The following is a 19635-nucleotide window of genomic DNA, read 5'->3' as shown; positions in this document are numbered from 1 at the left end:
AACACTCCCCCAGCTTGGGGTCACCTGCAATGTGCTGATGGTTCCCTCCATCCCCTCCTCTAAATCATCAATAAAGACATTAAACAGGACTGGGCCCAGCACTGATCCCTGGGGACACCCCTGGGGACGGATCCCAGCTGGAAGCAGCTCCATCCCCACCACTCTGGGCCCTCAGCCAGTTCCTCCCCCAGCACACGGTGCCCCTGGCCAAGCCCTGGCTGCAGCTTTCCCAGGAGTGTGCTGGGGGAGACGGTGCCAAAGGCTTTGCTGAACTCCAGACAGAGGCTTCTCCAGCTGCCCAGGCAGGTTTAAACCAACACCAACCCGCCCCAGGAGCGGAAAACCCGGCAAGGAGAGCCTTTGGAAGCAGGGAAAAGGGAAAGGGAAGCAGAGGCTGTAAATATTTGCCTGAACTTCCCCAGGCTGGGATTAGACTGTGCAGAGGTGGGAAAGAGGGGAGAGAACAGCAGAGGTGGGAAAGAGGGGAGAGAACTCAGAGGTGTGAGAGAGGGGAGAGAACATGAGAGGTGGGAAAGGGGGGAGAGAACAGCAGAGGTGTGAGAGAGGGGAGAGAACATGAGAGGTGGGAAAGAGGGGAGGGAACATCAGAGGTGAGAATATCAGAGGTGGGAAAGAGGGGAGAGAACATCAGAGGTGTGAGAGAGGGGAGAGAACAGAGGTGGGAAAGAGGGGAGAAGAACATGAGAGGTGAGAAAGTGGGAAGAGAACACCAGGCAGGGTTAAAACGGGGCTGGTGTGCTTTGAACAGAAATAGAGGCGAGTGGTTGTCACCTAAAGGTGGAGCTGGGATGTGCTGCTGCCTTTTAGCAGCTTTTCCTTGGGAGCAAGAACGTGTTTGCCCGTTTTAGTTTGGAGGGAAAAGCAGCTCAGGCTCTCCTAACAAACATGAGACCACCACAGGCTGAACATTCCTCATAGAGAAAAGCTTAAAAAAGCTTCACTTTGCAAGGTCTCCTCCTCCTTCTGGGCTCTCCCAACAAGCATCAAACCACCAGAGGCTGAACATTCCTCAGGGAGAAAAGCTTAAATAAAAAAGCTTCACTTTGCAAGGGCTCCTCCTCCTCCTGGGCTCTCCCAACAAGTATCAAACCACCACAGGATGAACATTCCTCACCAAGTGAGAGGAGAAATGCTTAAAGGCTTCACTTTGCAAGGGCTCCTCCTCCTTCTGGGCTCTCCCAACAAGCATCAAACCACCACAGGATGAACATTCCTCATGGAGAAAAAGCTCAAAAGCTTCACTTTGCAAGGTCTCCTCCTTCTCCTGAGCTCTCCCAACAAACATCAAACCACTACAGGATGAACATTCCTCAGGGAAAAAAGCTTAGAAGTCTCCTCCTCCTTCTGGGCTCTCCTAACAAACCACCACAGGCTGAACATTCCTGGTGGAGAAAAGCTGAAAAGCTTCACTTTGCAAGGTCTCCTCCTCCTTCTGGGCTCTCCCAACAAGCATCAAACCACCACAGGCTGAACATTCCTCATGGAGAAAAAGCTGAAAAGCTTCACTTTGCAAGGTCTCCTCCTCCTTCTGGGCTCTCCTAACAAACATCAAACCACCACAGGATGAACATTCCTCAGGGAGAAAAGCTTAAAAGTCTCCTCCTCCTCCTGGGCTCTCCTAACAAACATCAAACCACCACAGGCTGAAATGGAGAAAAGCTGAAAAGCTTCACTTTGCAATGTCTCCTCCTCCTTCTGGGCTCTCCCAACAAACATCAAACCACCACAGGCTGAACATTCCTCATGGAGAAAAAGCTGAAAAGCTTCACTTTGCAAGGTCTCCTCCTCCTCCTGAGCTCTCCTAACAAACATCAAACTACCACAGGATGAACATTCCTCATGGAGAAAAGCTTAAGTCTCTTCCTCCTCCTGGGCTCTCCTAACAAACATCAAACCACCACAGGCTGAACATTCTTAGTGGAAAAAAGCTTAAAAGTCTCCTCCTCCTTCTGGGCTCTCCTAACAAACATCAAACCACTACAGGATGAACATTCCTCAGGGAGAAAAAGCTGAAAAGCTTCACTTTGCAAGGTCTCCTCCTCCTTCTGGGCTCTCCTAACAAACCACCACAGGCTGAACATTCCTGGTGGAGAAAAGCTTAAAAGCTTCACTTTGCAAGGTCTCCTCCCCCTTCTGGGCTCTCCCAACAAACATCAAACCACCACAGGATGAACATTCCTCACCCACTGAGAGGAGAAAAGCTGAAAAGCTTCACTTTGCAATGTCTCCTCCTCCTTCTGGGCTCTCCCAACAAACATCAAACCACCACAGGATGAACATTCCTCAGGGAGAAAAAGCTGAAAAGCTTCACTTTGCAAGGTCTCCTCCTCCTCCTGGGCTCTCCCAACAAACATCAAACCACTACAGGATGAACATTCCTCAGGGAAAAAAGCTTAGAAGTCTCCTCCTCCTTCTGGGCTCTCCTAACAAACCACCACAGGCTGAACATTTCTGGTGGAGAAAAGCTGAACAGCTTCACTTTGCAATGTCTCCTCCTCCTTCTGGGCTCTCCTGACAAACATCAAACCACCACAGGCTGAACATCCCTCATGGAGAAAAAGCTGAAAAGCTTCACTTTGCAACATCTCCTCCTCCTGGGCTCTCCTAACAAACATCAAACCACCACAGGCTGAACATTCCTCATGGAGAAAAGCTGAAAAGCTTCACTTTTCAAGGTCTCCTCCTCCTCCTGGGCTCTCCTAACAAACCACCACAGGCTGAACATTTCTGGTGGAGAAAAGCTGAGCAGCTTCACTTTTCAAGGTCTCCTCCTGCTCCCGGGCTCTCTCCCCCACCCCCACAACCCGCTGTAACTTTTCTTCCGCCTTCGTTTGGATTTCAAAGCCGGAGCTTCTGCTTTTCCCCACCACTTTAATCCCCGCCGGGAGCCCGAGCCCGGCCCGGCCCCGAAGAGGGAACGCCCCGTGCAAACCTCCCTCGGCTGGGCCGGTCAGTTCTGCTGCCAATCGACGCGTTTGACACCGACAGGAAAGGTGTGCACAGGGGGAAGGGATGGATTTAAAGCCTGCAGGGGTGTCCTGGTGCTCCCGTGACTCACTGAGCACGAGGACGCTTCTCAACGTGAAGCTCATTTTGGGGTGGCCTCAGTTAAAATTGGTTAATTAAGTGTTGAAATTCTCCTCTCGTGTTTCGAAAGGGCAAAAGCCTGAGGAGGCTGCTCAGGCCCGGTCTTTATTTCCAGCCTGGTCTTTATTTCCAGCCCGGTTTGGTGCCCGAATCTTTGCTCCGGGCGGGGAGAGAAGCGACAAATTCTCGAAATGAAAAAGCAAAAAAAATATAAAAAATAAAAAATAGGGGGAAGGGGAACAGCCAGGGCTGGATTCCAGTCATGGGATTGAGGAAGCAGCAGAGCTCCCCACGTCTGTGTCAGCTCTGATTTCAGCAACACGAGCCCAGGAGTGGCTCATCCCACACGGGAGGAGGAGGTGAGCTCAAGGGTGAGCTCACCCTAATTCAGCCTCGGGAGCTGCAGGGGGGGGGAAAACATGAAAAGAAACAATTGAAGGACACAAAGAGCTCTTGGCACAGCACTGAGGCTCGAAAGGTCTGGGTGATCTCAAGGGAAAAGAGTGTTCTCGACCCTGGGTTTGGGTAAGAAAAAAAAAAAACCAACTGGGAATTTTGCTGCAGTTGTTTCTTTGCCTTTTGCCCCCGGGCTCGAGGCAGGGGTAGTTTGGGAAAGGATTATGCAGAAGGCCGGGCTCGAAAAGAGCGTTAATTAGGTGCAGATGTTTGGGAGTGGAAGGAAAAGAGAGGTATTTATTTATTTACTCCTTGAAAAAAAATCAGAGATCGGGATAAAAGAGACACGAGCCAAGAGAAGCTCCGGCTGCAGGCAGGGAAAACACAGACACAAAGCTCTGGCAGGGCCAGGGAGGGATAAAAATAGCCCGGAGAAGAAGAAAAAAAAAAATAAAAATGTGACACCGAAAAGGAATAGCAAGAAAGCTCCGGGGAGGCTCGAGCAGCATTCTGCAGGTCACCGTGCAAGGGTCGGCTCCAGTGACAGGCTCCCGGTGGCCGGGGCCATGTGGGAATGCCTTTCCCAGCACTTCTGTGCCGGGATGAGGCGGCGCAGGCACGTGCACGAGGAATTCCTGCCTCTCCGCGGGGCTCCCGGGATTAGAAATGGATTTGGGGAACAGTTGACACCAGGGAGGGAGGAATCCCACAGTTTGTGCCCGAGAGAGGAGCTCCTGTACCTACAAATCCAACTTGGCCAAAGGCCGTTTTCCCTGTCTTAAAAGGAAAAAAAAAAATAAAATAAATAAAATCCCACTTTCAGTCCTGTGAGAGCTCCTCAGACACGGCCCGACTGCCAAAAAAAAAAGCATCTGCTCCTTCTTCTCCTTCCAGCGTTTGATCCGAGGCGGGAGGAGGAAAATAAACCCCCCCTTCCTCCTTCTCCTTGGCAGCTTCACCTTGTCTGGGCTCTGGGTTTCAGCTCAGGGTCACGCACTCCCCCTAAAGCCCGGCTCAGCCCGCTGTAAGCCGAGACTCCCCGCACTTCATACTGCGGATAACTCGGGCTCAGGGGGGGTTTTTTTTTAGTCCCGGGCTTGCAAACAATGAGCCTCCTGTCTCCGTGTTCCTCGCAGGAACCCAGATTAGAAGGAGGGCTGGGGGAAGTTCCTGTACCGAGCCCGTGGTGTTACAGCACCCACAGATAATTAAAAACCCCGGCGGGGTCAACAGTTCCACGAACTGTTTTTTTTTTTTTTCACTTTATTAAAAGCGAATTACACATCACGAGCACAGACACTAAAGCTAAATTTGGGCCAGATTTCACACCGATGGAATTCGGTTTAAGCCATTAAAAGGTTGCAGCACCAAAAAAGAAAGAAATCCAGGCTCTACTTTTGAGCAAGGAAGGTTTTCCTGCACCCGGCATCACACCCACACAACCTTTCCCCCTGTGCTGGGTAATAATTAAGTGGTTTTTACGAGACTCCCTTTACTCGAGTGCAATGTCCTACGTGCCTGTCCCGGGACAAAAACAGGGTGACCCGTGGAGAAACCACGCAGGGCAAAACTTCTCCCGAATTCTCTGAATTCAGCCAATTCAGCAAAAAATAAAAAAAAAGGGATTTTTAGTCAGCAGCTGGAACAACTCGTGCCAGAAATCATCGGCACATGACCAGAGCGTCTCAAGGTCCACGTGCCGGTTTAAGAGTTCAGGCTGTTCTGAGACGCTCTGAACTCGAAGGGAACATCCCTCCTTTCCCAAATTCCCTGTTCCCAACTGAGGGACAAAACCCTAATCGGGTTCAGCGGCTCCCCCAGCACTCGAGGAGCGTTGGCTCGGCCGATGAAGAATTTAAGAGGGCGATTTACTCTCCCTTTCCAGAGCTCTGCTTTATGTTCTTTTTTTTTTTTTCTCTCTCTCTCCCCCCAACATCTGGTTTCCCTTTCGCACAATGAGATTGCCCAAGTTTGGGCTGTTCCAGCGCCAGGATTTTCGGAGGCTGAGCCCTCAAGAGAACGTCTGGAAACGCCTTTTTTTTTCTTTTTTTTTTTTTAAATAAACTTTTCCACTTAATCTCGGCGCTAATCTGGGCAATAAACCAATAAACCCAGCCCAAGGCAGCCGGTCCCTACCTGGCTGCTGAACTTTTGCTCTCCTGGAGCCGCAATTATTGCCATCCACATAACAACACGCGATAAAAAAATAACAACAACAAACCGGAGCCCTCAAAAGCCCGCACAACCCCCCACGAGGGGTTTTTTTTTAGCACCTAATTAGGGAAAAAACCCAAACCCGTCAGTGGAAAGAGCGCAGAGAGGCACGGGGCGCTTTTTAAATGAGAACCGGCGATTTTTTAAAATGAAAATCGGCGATTTTTTTTAAACGAAACCCGGCGATTTTTACATGAAAATTCCCCTGGGAGGAGCGGGGTCAGGTGAGGCGCCGAGGTGGGTTTTGGCGCACTGGTCCCCCACCCCTCAGGGGCTATGAATTTAAATATATATGTAGACGATATATATACATACACACGCGCGTATACAATGATTAAAATATACAGAGAGAGTTATTTAGTCGGCTGGGTGCCCCTCGCTCCGCCCGGCCCGCAGCGGGCAGCGCACCCGCCTCGCCCTCTCCCCTCAGGCGCGGCCAGCGGGACGCTGAGGGAGCTCCCCCCTCACGCACACACTTTCCCCTCAAATAACCCCCCCGTTTTCCCCTTCGCCGCTCACCTCCTGCTCCCTGAAGTGCTGGTTCTGCGCGTCGATGACGCGGATAGTCCTTTTGATGGGCAGCAGCCCTCCGAGCTCGTCGTGAGCCACCATGGCGGCGGTTTCCTTCCCCCCCCGCCCCCGACCCTCCCTCAGCCCGCGCTCATCGCGCTCTGAGGGCTCCGCGCGCCGCGCCCCGACCTCACCCAGGGGGGCGGGGCCAGAAGGGAGGCCACGCCCCCGCCGACACAAGCCACGCCCCAAGCCACGCCCCCTGGAGACACTGGACACTCCGGGAGCCCCAATTTGTTCCAAAATCTCCCCAAAAATTCCTGCCCCTCTGCTCAGCCCTGGGGAGGCGCAGCTGGGGTGCTGTGGACGGGGCTGGGCTCCTCAGGACAAGAGAGAGGGGCAGGTTGGAGCAGGTGACTGCTGTGGTCCCTTCCAAGCTGCCCCATCCCGTGACTCCGGGAGATCCTGGAGCGGGTCCAAGGGAAGGATGCGAAGATGATGAAGGGATTGGAGCATCTCCCTTCTGAGGAGGAGCTGAGGGAGCTGTTTAGCCTGGAGAAAAGGCTGAGAGGGGTTTTATCACTGTCAGGGTCTGCAGGGAGGGATCGGAGGATGGAGAGGGAGCCCAGGGATGGGACGAGAGGAATGGGCAGGAACCGATGCCCAGAAAGTTCCACCTGGACATGAGGAAAAACTTCATCCCTGAGCACTGAACAGGCTGCCCAGGGAGGGTGTGGAGTCTCCCTCACTCCAGAACCCTCTGGATATTCCAGAACCCTCTGGACACAATCCTGTGCCATGGAGCAGTGACCCACTGCGGGCCCTTCCAACCTGACCCATCCCGGGATTCGCTGGAAAACGGGATCTCTGGGAGGTTCTGCCTCAAGGCAGGACAAGGGGGAGCACCCACTGAGGGCTGAGGGAGCTGTTCCACCACACCCCACCGGGAAAAGGGGTTGGAAATCCATCAGGAACTGCAGGGGTGGGACACGGAGCGAGGGATACAAATCCAGAGGGGGGAAATTTAAGTTGGATATTGGGAAGGAATTCCTGGCTGGGAGGGTGGGGAGGGACTGGAACAGATTTCCCAGAGAAGCTGTGGCTGCCCCTGGATCCCTGGAAGTGTCCAAGGCCAGGCTGGAACAACCTGGGATGGTGGAAGGTGTGGGCAGGGAATGGCACTGGATGGGATTTAAGTTCCATTCCGACCCCTTAACATTCCACAATCCCACAATTCCAAACCCTTGTGCTGCTTGTGCCAAAAAGACATAAACCCAAACTTTTTTTTGGGGGGGGGTTTCCCCCATTTTCCAGGTATTTTTTCCCCTACCACCACCTCCCAGGAGCAGCTGGTGGGACCAGCTCCTCCCGGGCCGGGACTCCTCCACCCCTCTGGAATATCAAACCTTCGCTGCTGGGAGTTGTTTTTTCTTTACCTTGCTTAAAAAAAAAACAACAAAACCCAAACCCAACGACCCAGAATTCCTGTCTGGACCTGCCCTTTGAAGTCTGCCCCGAGCTCTGTCAGGCAGAGGGCTGGGCCCAGCCTCTCCCCTTGTCTCCCGGGGGATCCTGTCCCAGCAGGCCCCTGGCTGGGACTCGCCGAGGATTTGGTGTTTTTGTTTGTCCCAACTCGACGTTTTTATTCCTGCAAAACCTCTGGGAATAAAAAGGTGCTGGGTGAAAATAAAACTGGGGTGGGTTTTGGTGGTTCCCACCTGTGGAGTGGAATTTTGGGGCGTGTTCCCAGCGTTTTTGAGGAATGAGGAATGAGGAGGAGGAAGAAGAAGAAGAGGAGGAGAGTCCTGCTCTCCCCTCCCCTGGCTATTTTTTTAGGAGGGCTTTGTTTGCTTCTCTCAGCAAATCTGCACCCACTTCACCTCTGCCAGGATGTCCAGGATTCTCCACTGTGGGATCATCAGAAATTTGGGATACACTGAGGAAAAACTCCCTTTTTTGGATGACTAAAAATCACCAAAACCGAGCATTTTTAACACCAAAGAGATGCAGACTCTGGGGAGGAGCAGGAAAACCCTGTGCTGGGTTGGATCCATTATTTTTTTGGGAAGCATCAAACCCGTTTCTGGGTAGTCCAGGGGTTGCCAAGTGTGGGATGCAGGAATTTAGGATTAATAAACTAATTAATTCCATAGAAAACAGGCATCCAAATCCCAGTGTGCAATTCCAGACTGAGGGAAGTTTTTTTCCCAGTTGTTGAAGGGACACTGGGCAGCCAAGGGGTGCCAAGGGTGGGATGCAGGAATTCTGCCCCGGAATTCCGACACGCACACGGCCTGATCCTGCCTTTTCTCTCGGCAAAACTCCCGGGAATGACGCGTTGGAGCAGCAGGAAGGCCCAGTTCACACAAAACCCTAGGCCTGGGTTGGGATTTTCAGCCTAAACCAGGCCTGGATTGGGATTTTCAGCCTAAAAAACAGCGGAAAATGGTCACTGCAGCACCTTCGGTGTCCTCACGGTTCAGGCCTGGCCACATTTCCAGTCCCCAAAAATCACCCAGGACGCCTCAGAATTCTTTGATTTTACACCCAGGACGCCTCAGAATTCCTTGATTTTACACCCAGGACGCCTCAGAATTCCTTGATTTTACACCCAGGACACCTGAGGATTGCTCCATGTTATTCCCAGCCCTGCTGCTGACAAGATCCAAGGAGAAAACATCAGAGAAGGCTGAGCTGGGCACTGCTGGAGCATCAGACCCATTTCTCCTCCAGTCTCAGCTCGAGGCTCTGTTAAACTCGGCCTAAAGCTTCAGGAGCACTTCTGGACCCTTTTTTTTTCTCCCAGGGAGATGCAGCAGAGCCAACTAAAAATAAAAGCAGGGATGAAGAGCCAGGAGCTGTGAAGGGAAGGGGTGAACCAGAGTCACACTCCCAGAGGTGGCACCAGACCGGGAAGGCCCGGGGATGTTTTTCCTGGGAGTGTTTTCCCTGGGGATGTCCTGGAGGGTGTCCCGTGTCCCAGAGCACCTCAGCTGGCCCGTGAAGTGTTTAATTGTCCCCCCCTGATTCACCCCCAGGAGATCCCTGACTCGGAGGTGACACTTTGGGAGTGAATCATTCCCGGTGACGCGAGGCCCCGCTGAGGTCACGGGCTGGGAGCACGAGGGGCCCCGTGGGATGATGCAACAGGGCTGCCTCTGGCACGGGAAGAGGGATTTGTGCCCTTGGAAAAGCGCCCTGTGTTCAGGGAAAGGGGTGGGAAAGGCCTTAAAGGAATAAGGAGCCCTAAAAGAAGCGGCTCCAGGTTGGAATGGGAGGGGGTTTGTGGGGCAGCTGCCTCCTGATGGATCAGCGGCACCGGCTGGAGGCAGAATCCATCCTGAGGGATGGGATGAGCTCCAGGAATCCATCCTGAGGGATGGGATGAGCTCCATAGATCCATCCTGAGGGATGAGATGAGCTCCAGGAATCCATCCTGAGGGATGGGATGAGCTCCATAAATCCATCCTGAGGGATGAGATGAGCTCCATGAATCCATCCTGAAGGATGAGCACCACAAATCCATCCTGAGGGATGGGATGAGCTCCAGGAATCCATCCTGAAGGATGGAGATGAGCTCCATAAATCCATCCTGAGGGATGGAGATAAGCACCAGGAATCCATCCTGAGGGATGAGATGAGCTCCACAATTTCATCCCAAAGGATGAGCACCAGGAATCCATCCTGAGGGATGGAGATGAGCACCAGGAATAAAAGGAATCCAACCTGAGGGATGGAGATGAGCTCCACAAATCCATCCCGAGGGATGGACATGAGCACCAGGAATCCATCCTGAGGGATGAGATGAGCACCAGGAATCCATCCTGAGGGATGAGATGAGCTCCATAAATCCATCCTGAGGGAGCACCAGGAATCCATCCTGAGGGATGGAGATGAGCTTCACAATTTCATCCCAAAGGATGAGCACCAGGAATCCCTCCTGAGGAATGGAGATGAGCTCCATAAATCCATCCTGAGGATGAGATGAGCACCAGGAATCCATCCTGAGGGATGGAGGTAAGCACCAGGAATCCATCCTGAGGGGTGAGATGAGCTCCATAAATCCATCCTGAGGGGTGAGATGAGCTCCATAAATCCATCCTGACGGGTGAGATGAGCTCCATAAATCCATCCTGAGGGGTGAGATGAGCTCCATAAATCCATCCTGAGGGATGACCATCACAAATCCATCCTGAGGGATGGAGGTAAGCACCAGGAATCCATCCTGAGGATGAGATGAGCTCCATGAATCCATCCTGAGGGATGAGATGAGCTCCATGAATCCATCCTGAGGGATGAGATGAGCACCAGGAAACCATCCTGAGGGATGAAATGAGCTCCATAGATCCATCCTGAGGGATGGAGATGAGCACTAGGAATAAAAGGAATCCATCCTGAGGGATGGAGATGAGCTCCACAAATCCATCCTGAGGGATGGACATGAGCACCAGGAATCCATCCTGAGGGATGAGATGAGCTCCACAATTTCATCCCAAAGGATGAGCACCAGGAATCCATCCTGAGATGAGCACCAGGAATCCATCCTGAGGATGGAGATGGGCTCCATCAATCTATCCTGAGGGAGCACCAGGAATACCAGGAATCCATCCTGAGGGATGGGATGAGCTCCATAGATCCATCCTGAGGGATGGGATGAGCTCCATAGATCCATCCTGAGGGATGAGATGAGCTCCATAGATCCATCCTGAGGGATGGGATGAGCTCCATAGATCCATCCTGAGGGATGGGATGAGCTCCATAGATCTATCCTGAGGGATGAGCACAAGGAATCCATCCTGAGGGATGAGATGAACACCAGGAATCCGTTCTTAGGGATGAGATGAGCTCCATAAATCCATCCTGAGGGATGAGATGAGCACCAGGAATCCATCCTGAGGATGGAGATGGGCTCCATCAATCTATCCTGAGGGAGCACCAGGAATCCATCCTGAGGGATGGAGATGAGCTCCAGGAATATCAGGAATGCATCCTGAGGGACAGAGATGAGCACGGGAATCCAACCTGAGGGATGAGATGAGCTCCATAAATCCATCCCCAGGGATGGAGATGAGCACCAGGAATAAAAGGAATCCATCCTGAGGGATGAGATGAGCCCCAGGAACCCCAGGAATCCATCCTGAGGGATGAGATGAGCACTAGGCATCCATCCCGAGATGAGCACCAGGAATCCATCCTGAGGATGGAGACAAGCTCCATCAATCCATCCTGAGGGATGGAGATGAGCACCAGGAACCCCAGGAATCCATCCCAAGGGGTGAGATGAGCCCCATGTGACGGGTCCTTGCTGCCTTGACCTCGGAGAGGGTCCCGGTGAGGGACTCTGGAACACCAAACCCGACGGAATACGGAAGGAGAACCGTTCCCTGTGCAGCAGAACCGACCGACCAGGCTTTGGGATTCCCCCAATCCCAGTTTCCCTGCAACTCAGGACTTTCCCTCCCACCCCAGACCATCTCCCTCTGTGCTCCCTGACCTGGAGCAAAACCCGGATTTTGCCCTCTCCTGCCCCTCCAACAGACCAGTTCTTCCTGCTCTCCTGCCAAGAGGGATTAAAAACATCCCTCCCCCATCCCCACCCGGAGATTTTTCACTGCCAGGAGCAAAATTCCTGCTTGATTCCTACAATCAAATTAAATTAGGGAGCTGGGAAGAGTTGGGATGACAGAGGAGCCACCCCAGCCCTTGTTGTTGTTGCTGTTTGAGCCCTGGGGGGGGGAGCCTCATACCTGTGACATTCCTGGCTGCTCCAAGTTATTCTGGGAAGGGCTGCCACTAAAAAAACCAGGAATTCCCTCCGGGTTGTTGACGTGCCACGGAGTTATTTCAGCCCCCTCCCAAAAGCTTCATGGAATATATTTAAGGTTAATAAATGAATTCCATAGAAAACAGGCATCTAAATCCCAGTGTGCAATTCCAGACCGAGGGAAGTTTTTTTTCCCAGTTGTTGAAGGGACACTGGGCAGCCAAGGGGTGCCAAGGGTGGGATGCAGGAATTCTGCCCCGGAATTCCGACACGCACACGGCCTGATCCTGCCTTTTCTCCTGGCAAAACTCCCGGGAATGACGTGTTGGAGCAGCAGGAAGGCCCAGGTAACACAAAACCCTAGGCCTGGGTTGGGATTTTCATCCTAAGCCAGGCCTGGATTGGGATTTTCAGCTCAAAAGAGTGGAAAATGGTCACTGCAGCACCTTCGGTGTCCTCACGGTCCAGGCCTGGCCACATTTCCAGTCCCAAAAATCACCCAGAATTCCTTGAGTTTATATCTCTAACCCAACCCACTTCAGGATTGCTCCGTGTTATTCCCAACCCTGCTGCTGACAAGATTCCAAGAAGGAATCATCCCATCCTACACTGGCTGGAGAGGAGCAGCCTCAGCTGCACCTTCCGTGTCCTCACGGTCCAGGTCTGGCCACGTTTCCAGTCCCAAAAATCACCCAGAATTCCTTGATTTTACACCCAACCCACCTCAGGATTGCTCCATGTTATTCCCAGTCCTGCTGCTGACAAGATTCCAAGAGGGAATCATCCCATCCTGCACTGGCTGGAGAGGAGCAGACTGAGCTGCACCTTCCGTGTCCTCATGGTCCAGGTCTGGCCACGTTTCCAGTCCCAAAAATCACCCAGAATTCCTTCATTTCATCCCTAACCCAACCCACTTTGGGACTGCTCCATGTTATTCCTAACCCTGCCAGAGGGGGATTTTCCTGCTGCTGACAAGATTCCAAGAAGGAATCATCCCATCCTGCACTGGCTGGAGAGGAGCAGACTGAGCTGCACCTTCAGTGTCCTCACGGTCCAGGTCTGGCCACATTCCCCAAAAATCACCCAGAATTCCTTGATTTCCTCCCTAACCCAACCCACTTCAGGATTGCTCCATGTTATTCCCAACCCTGCTGCTGACAAGATTCCAAGAAGGAAACATCCCATCCTACACTGGCTGGAGAGGAGCAGACTGAGCTGCACCTTCCGTGTCCTCATGGTCCAGGTCTGGCCACGTTCCCCAAAAATCACCCAGAATTCCTTGATTTCATCCCTAACCCAACCCACTTCAGGATTGCTCCATGTTATTCCCAACCCTGCTGCTGACAAGATTCCAAGAAGGAATCTTGGAACAGGGGGAGAACCAAAGCACCCACTCCACGCCCGTATTCCCGTTCCTCGCCGTAGGGTCTGAAATCCCGTTTCCCGGGAGCCAAAATCCACCTCATCCCTCCCTTTTCCCAGCTATTTTTAATGTGCTATTTATAGTGCAACGCACAGGACACGCGCCAGGACTGGGATAAATAAGGAATAAACCAGGTCTGGGATAAATAAGGAATAAATCAGGTCTGGGATAAATAAGGAATAAATCAGGACTGGGATAAATAAGGAATAAATCAGGACTGGGATAAATAAGGAATAAATCAGGACTGGGATAAATAAGCAATAAATGAGGTCTGGGATAAATAAGGAATAAATCAATTCTGGGATAAATAAGGAGTAAATCAGGTCTGGGATAAATAAGGAATAAACCAGGACTGGGATAAATAAGGAATAAACCAGGACTGGGATAAATAAGGAATAAACCAGGTCTGGGATAAATAAGGAATAAATCAGGTCTGGGATAAATAAGGAATAAATCAGGTCTGGGATAAATAAGGAATAAATCAATTCTGGGATAAATAAGGAGTAAATCAGGTCTGGGATAAATAAGGAATAAACCAGGACTGGGATAAATAAGGAGTAAATCAGGACTGGGATAAATAAGGAATAAATCAGGACTGGGATAAATAAGGAATAAATCAGGTCTGGGATAAATAAGGAATAAACCAGGACTGGGATAAATAAGGAATAAATCAGGACTGTGCTCCTTTTCCCCTCTCCCCTTCTCCCAGTTGGGTTTGACATTCCAGCTCCCGGATATTTATAACCCAGAGCCAAACTGGGAGCAGGGATTCTGGAAAAACGACCCACCGGGAGACTCCTTGGGTCATCGGAAGCTCAGGGAGCCGGCCTGGAATGGCAGCATTTCCCTGGAATGGCAGCATTTCCCTGGAATGCAGCATTTCCCTGGAATGGCAGCATTTCCCTGGAATGGCAGCATTTCCCTGGAATGCAGCATTTCCCTGGAATGGCAGCATTTCCCTGGAATGCAGCATTTCCCTGGAATGGCAGCATTTCCCTGGAATGCAGCATTTCCCTGGAATGCAGCATTTCCCTGGAATGGCAGCATTTCCCTGGAATGCAGCATTTCCCTGGAATGCAGCATTTCCCTGGAATGGCAGCATTTCCCTGGAATGCAGCGTTTTTTTCGGGATGGTGACTTATAATACCAAAAATGCTCCCAAAAAACCAGCTCTGGGATGGATTTGGAGGGAGATCCAACCTCTGGCACCTCCACAATCCTCGTGTTCCCGGGCTGGAAAAGCCAATTCCGCCTCGGGAATATGAGGGAAAGGCCGGAAAACACGGCCTGGGGAAGGCAGGGATGCTGTGGGACACAGGGATTAACGGAGCAGGAAGCTCCAGGTGCCAGAGGTTGGGATTTGTCGGGATCAAATGGATTTTAATGTATTTTATTAATTTATTTCTGGTTTAATATATTTTATCAATTTATTTTTGGTTTAATGTATTTTATTAATTTATTTTTGGTTTAATGTATTTTATTAACTTATTTTATTAATGCATTTTATTAATTTATTTTTTGTTTAATATAGTTTATTAATTTATTTTTGGTTTAACGTATTTTATTAATTTATTTTTGCTTTGATATATTTTATTAATTTATTTTTGTTGTAATGTATTATATTAATTTATTTTTCTTTTAATATATCTTATTAATTTATTCTTAATATATTTTATTAATTTATTTTTGATTTAATGTATTTTATTCATTTATTTTTGGTTTAATGTATTTCATTAATTTATTTATTATTTAATATATTTTATTAATTTATTTTTGGTTTAATGTATTTTATTAACTTATTTTATTAATGCATTTTATTAATTTATTTTTTGTTTAATATAGTTTATTAATTTATTTTTGGTTTAACGTATTTTATTAATTTATTTTTGCTTTAATATATTTTATTAATTTATTTTTGTTGTAATGTATTATATTAATTTATTTTTCTTTTAATATATCTTATTAATTTATTCTTAATATATTTTATTAATTTATTTTTGATTTAATGTATTTTATCAATTTATTTTTGGTTTAATGTATTTCATTAATTTATTTTTTATTTAATATATTTTATTCATTTATTTTTGGTTTAATGTATTTTATTCATTTATTTTTGGTTTAATGTATTTTATTCATTTATTTTTGGTTTAATGTATTTTATCAATTTATTTCTGTTTTAATATATTTTATCAATTTATTTTATTCATTTATTTTATTCATTTATTTTATTCATTTATTTTATTCATTTATTTTATTCATTTATTTTATTAATGTATTTTATTAATGTATTTTATTAATGTATTTCATTCATTAATTGATGTTATCTGACATTATTTTGGGGGGATTTTGGGGGTGGTTTTATCCGGACCAGGAGATCAAAGCCCAGAATCTGGAGGAAACTGTCCTGGGCCAATGAAAGGGGAGGCTCATGAATAATTCAGATATGCAAATGAAGCTCTCACACAGGAAACGCCCCACCAGCAAATGGCTTTTAATCTCAGCCTAATTAACCTTAAACCCTGATTAGTTAAACTCTCCTGGGCTCCCTTCCCTTCTCCAGAGGGACACAGGGACATTGGGAAGCAGGAAAACAATTCCAGTCATCCAGTTTTCCTAGGAAAATACTGGTTTTCCATTGGAAAACAATTCCAGTCATTCAGTTTTCCTAAAGAAAATACTGGTTTTCCATTGGAAAACAATTCCAATAATTCAGCTTTCATGAAGAAAATACTGGTTTTCCATGGGAAAACAATTCCAATCACTCAGTTTTCCTAGAGAAAATACTGGTGTTCAACTGGAAAACAATTCCAATCATTCAGTTTTCCTAAATACTGGTTTTCCATTGGAAAACAATTCCAATCATTCAGTTTTCCTAAAGAAAATACTGGTTTTCCATTGGAAAACAATTCCAATAATTCAGTTTTCATGAAGAAAATACTGGTTTTCCATAGGAAAACAATTCCAATAATTCAGTTTTCACGAAGAAAATACTGGTTTTCCACTGGAAAACAATTCCAATCACCCAGTTTTCCCAAAGAAAACACTGGTTTTCCATTTTCAGTAGGTCTGTCAATCCCTTTAATCCCGGCTTTAAGCCCAGTTTACCCCGCAGCCAGTCCAGCCTGTTCTCAAACAAAAGTGACATTTGCAGAGGCTTTGCAGAGTTTTGCTCCCTGGTACTGGAGCAGGGGGTCCCACACATTGATTTCAGGTTAAATTAAGGAGTTTTAAGGTGAAAAGAAGCAGTTTAAATGGTTAAAGCAGCGCTGGGGAGAAGCCCCAGCAGGACTGGGCCCACCCTGAGCTGGTTCCCCGGAGCAAACACAGCTGGGCCGGGCCCTAAAATGGGGCTGGGGCAAAGCAAACACGGGCAGGAGGATGTTCCTGGCCCAGCAGAGGAGGTGACAGAGTTGTTGAGTTGACATTTGAAACATTTGACAGCAGCTGGGTTACCTTGAAGTCCAGGCTGTTGAGGCTCACCACGTCATCGTCCTTCTCGCGGCGCTTCCTCTTCTGCAAGAGAGAAAACGGGGCTGTGTTGGGAGACGCGAGTCTGAGCTTTAATGGGACACATTCTGAGCTTTAATCCAGCAGTTCAGGGAGGTTTCTTTCATTTACACCTTTAACTGGTGGAATAACTCCAAAAAATCAACGTTCAACCCAAAGGCAAAGGGGGTTTGTGCTGCTATGGGGGGTTTGTCACCCCATTCCTCCACGTTGGAAGTTGGTTCCTCTGTGCTCCTGGAATTGTGGTTGTGGGGGGATCAAAAGCAGGAAAACTCAGGAGCAGCACAGAATGCAGCAGATGCCAGTGGGAAGTGGTTAGACTTCATTTAGGGACATAAAATCATGGAATCCTGGAATGGTTTGGGTGGGAAGGGACATCAAAGCCCATCCAGTTCCATGTCCAACACCTCCCACTATCCCAGGTGGTTCCAGCCTGGCCCGGGACACTTCCAGGGATCCAGGGGCAGCCACAGCTTCTCTGGGCAAGCTTTACCTTCACAGTATTTGTTCCTAATGATCTAATTCCTAATTATCCAACTCCTAATTATCCAATCCCTAATTATCCAACCCGACCCCGCCTTCCTCCAGCTTAAAGCACTTTTGAACCAGGTTGGTCCTTCCTGCTCTTCAGGAACAACCCCCTGCAGCTGCAGGCTGGGCCAGAGGGGCTGGAGAGCAGCCAGGCAGGAAGGGAGCTGGGAGTTGGGCTGGGCAGGGAGCTGAAGAGGAGCCCGAGTGTGGCCAGGGGGGCAAGAGGGCCAAGGGCTGCTGGGCTGGCTGAGGAAGAGTGTGGCAGCAGGAGCAGGGCAGGGCTTGTGCCCCTGGGCTGGGCGCTGGGGAGGCCACCCCTGGAGTGCTGTGTCCAGCTCTGGGCCCTGAGCTCAGGAAGGCCCTGGAGGGGCTGGAGCAGGGGCAGAGAAGAGCAGCGAGGCTGGGGAAGGGACTGGAGCCCAAGTGCTGGGAGGAGAGGCTGAGGGAGCTGGGGGGGCTCAGCCTGGAGAGGAGGAGGCTCAGGGGAGACCTCCTCACTCTCTGCAACTCCCTGCCAGGAGGGGGAAGCTGGGGGGGGGGTTGGGCTCTTTTCCCAGGCAACCATCAGCAAGACAAGAGGGCTCGGTCTCAAGTTGTGCCAGGGGAGGTTTAGGTTGGATATCAGGAAGAATTTCTTTGCAGAGAGGGTGCTCAGCCATTGGAATGGGCTGCCCAGGGAAGGGGGGGATTCTCCGTCCCTGGAGGTGTTTAAGGACAGACTGGATGTGGCATCAGTGCCATGGGCTGGGAACCACGGCGGGGTTGGATCAAGGGTTGGGCTGGATGATCTCGGAGGTCCCTTCCAACCCAGCTGATTCTGGGATTCTGGGATTCACTTCACTGCACTCGGAGCAGAGGTTGGGGTTGCTCTGCTGGGATCCAGGACCCAGATCATTAAAATCTTCTTTCCAAAAGCCCAAATTCTTTGAAGGTCCAATCATGGAGCTCAGAGGTGTTTCCTGCAAACCAGAGCCTGCAAAAGGTTTCTTTGTGCCGCTCCCTGCGGACTAAACACATCCCCAGATCCCCTGGGCAAGTTTGTTACAATCCCTGGATCTCCTGGAATCCGCTGGGGAAGGAGAAGAGGGAGAAATCCCAGCTCCTTGAAGGAGCTTTATGGAATGGGCCTTGCTGCTTTTCCAGGGAAAAGCCAAGGAAAAGCACCTCACCCTCAAAATCCCGCTGCTCTGGCCGGGGGAGAACTGGCTGATTCCAAATGAGGGGAATCATCGCATTGGAATCATCCAGATTATCCAGGGATCCTCCAAAAGGGGCTGCAGGTGCAGAGAGGAATAAAAAGTCTTTTTTTTTTTCCTGAAGACTGGGAAATTATAATTGTGGAGGCATTAGGGGGGTTGTTTGAACAAAATGTTTCTCCAAAATATTCAGGATAAGCTGTAGGAAACATCTGATTGCCTGAAAAGTTGGATTTCTCCAGTCTTTGCCTGATGTAGGAGTTGGGAATATGATGAATATTTGTCTAAATTCACATTTATTACAACCAGGGAGAGATGATTTAGATTATTTTAGTGTTGCTGTGAATTTTTCTGTAGAGAGGGGACAAGCACTAATAATTAATTAAACATTAATTCCATATAATAAATATTAAATCTGCAGCGATAAATAAATCCCCTGGAGGTGTTCAAGGACAGACTGGACGTGGCATCAGTGCCACGGGCTGGGAACCACGGCGGGGTTGGATTTGATGACTCCCAACCTTTCTGATTCCGTGATTCCACGATATTTAAATTTATTTAAGAGAAGAAAATTCGCAGTTTAAACCCAGACAGCAGCAGGGCCTTTTTTTTTTGGCTTTCCTGGAGCAGGACATTTCCCAGATTCCCCCTCTGGAACATCTTTCCCGTCCAGGAGAGCAGAGCCAGAGCTTTGTTTTCAGACCGTCGAGACTTCGTGCAATAAAACCCCGGCTTTTGGCCTGGGATCCCTTTTTTTTCCCTTTGCCCAATAGAATTTTGTTCCAAAAAAAACATGGATATTTCCCAGCTGTGTCATTCCCAGCAGCACATTCCAAGAAAAAAGGCTCTCTCCAGGCGGGGTTTGGAAGCCCCGGCGCCGTTTCCCCGGCGCGGGTTTGATCCTTTCCCCTTCTCTCCCAGAATCCCAAAAAAAAGGGATTTTTCGGGAAGTTGTCGAAGGGGGAAAAACACCCAAGAGCAGGTTT

The 19635-nt window shown here is 49.3% G+C and overlaps 1 protein-coding gene and 1 long non-coding RNA gene across 4 annotated transcripts in view; one reads left to right on the top strand and one right to left on the bottom strand.

Moving 5' to 3' along the window:
* NET1 (neuroepithelial cell transforming 1) overlaps nt 1-19635 on the bottom strand; it is a 67330-nt gene that overhangs the window by 10957 nt on the left and 36738 nt on the right. For 2 of the 3 annotated variants that reach the window (XM_064656610.1, XM_064656612.1), the window contains exon 3: nt 16869-16928. In XM_064656610.1, coding sequence (XP_064512680.1) covers nt 16869-16928 — 60 coding nt within the window. Of the gene's footprint in view, nt 1-6237; nt 6373-16868; nt 16929-19635 lie in introns of those variants that run through there. The other variant, XM_064656611.1, reaches the window with a different exon arrangement.
* On the top strand, nt 332-842 carry LOC135415079 (uncharacterized). The gene is made up of 3 exons (XR_010430965.1): nt 332-472; nt 612-654; nt 709-842. It is a non-coding gene; the product is annotated as an uncharacterized LOC135415079 (long non-coding RNA).

This window comes from Pseudopipra pipra, chromosome 5 (genome assembly GCF_036250125.1).
Source record: "Pseudopipra pipra isolate bDixPip1 chromosome 5, bDixPip1.hap1, whole genome shotgun sequence".
Taxonomy (NCBI): Eukaryota; Metazoa; Chordata; class Aves; order Passeriformes; family Pipridae; genus Pseudopipra; species Pseudopipra pipra.
This window is presented reverse-complemented; position numbering and strand designations above follow the sequence as displayed.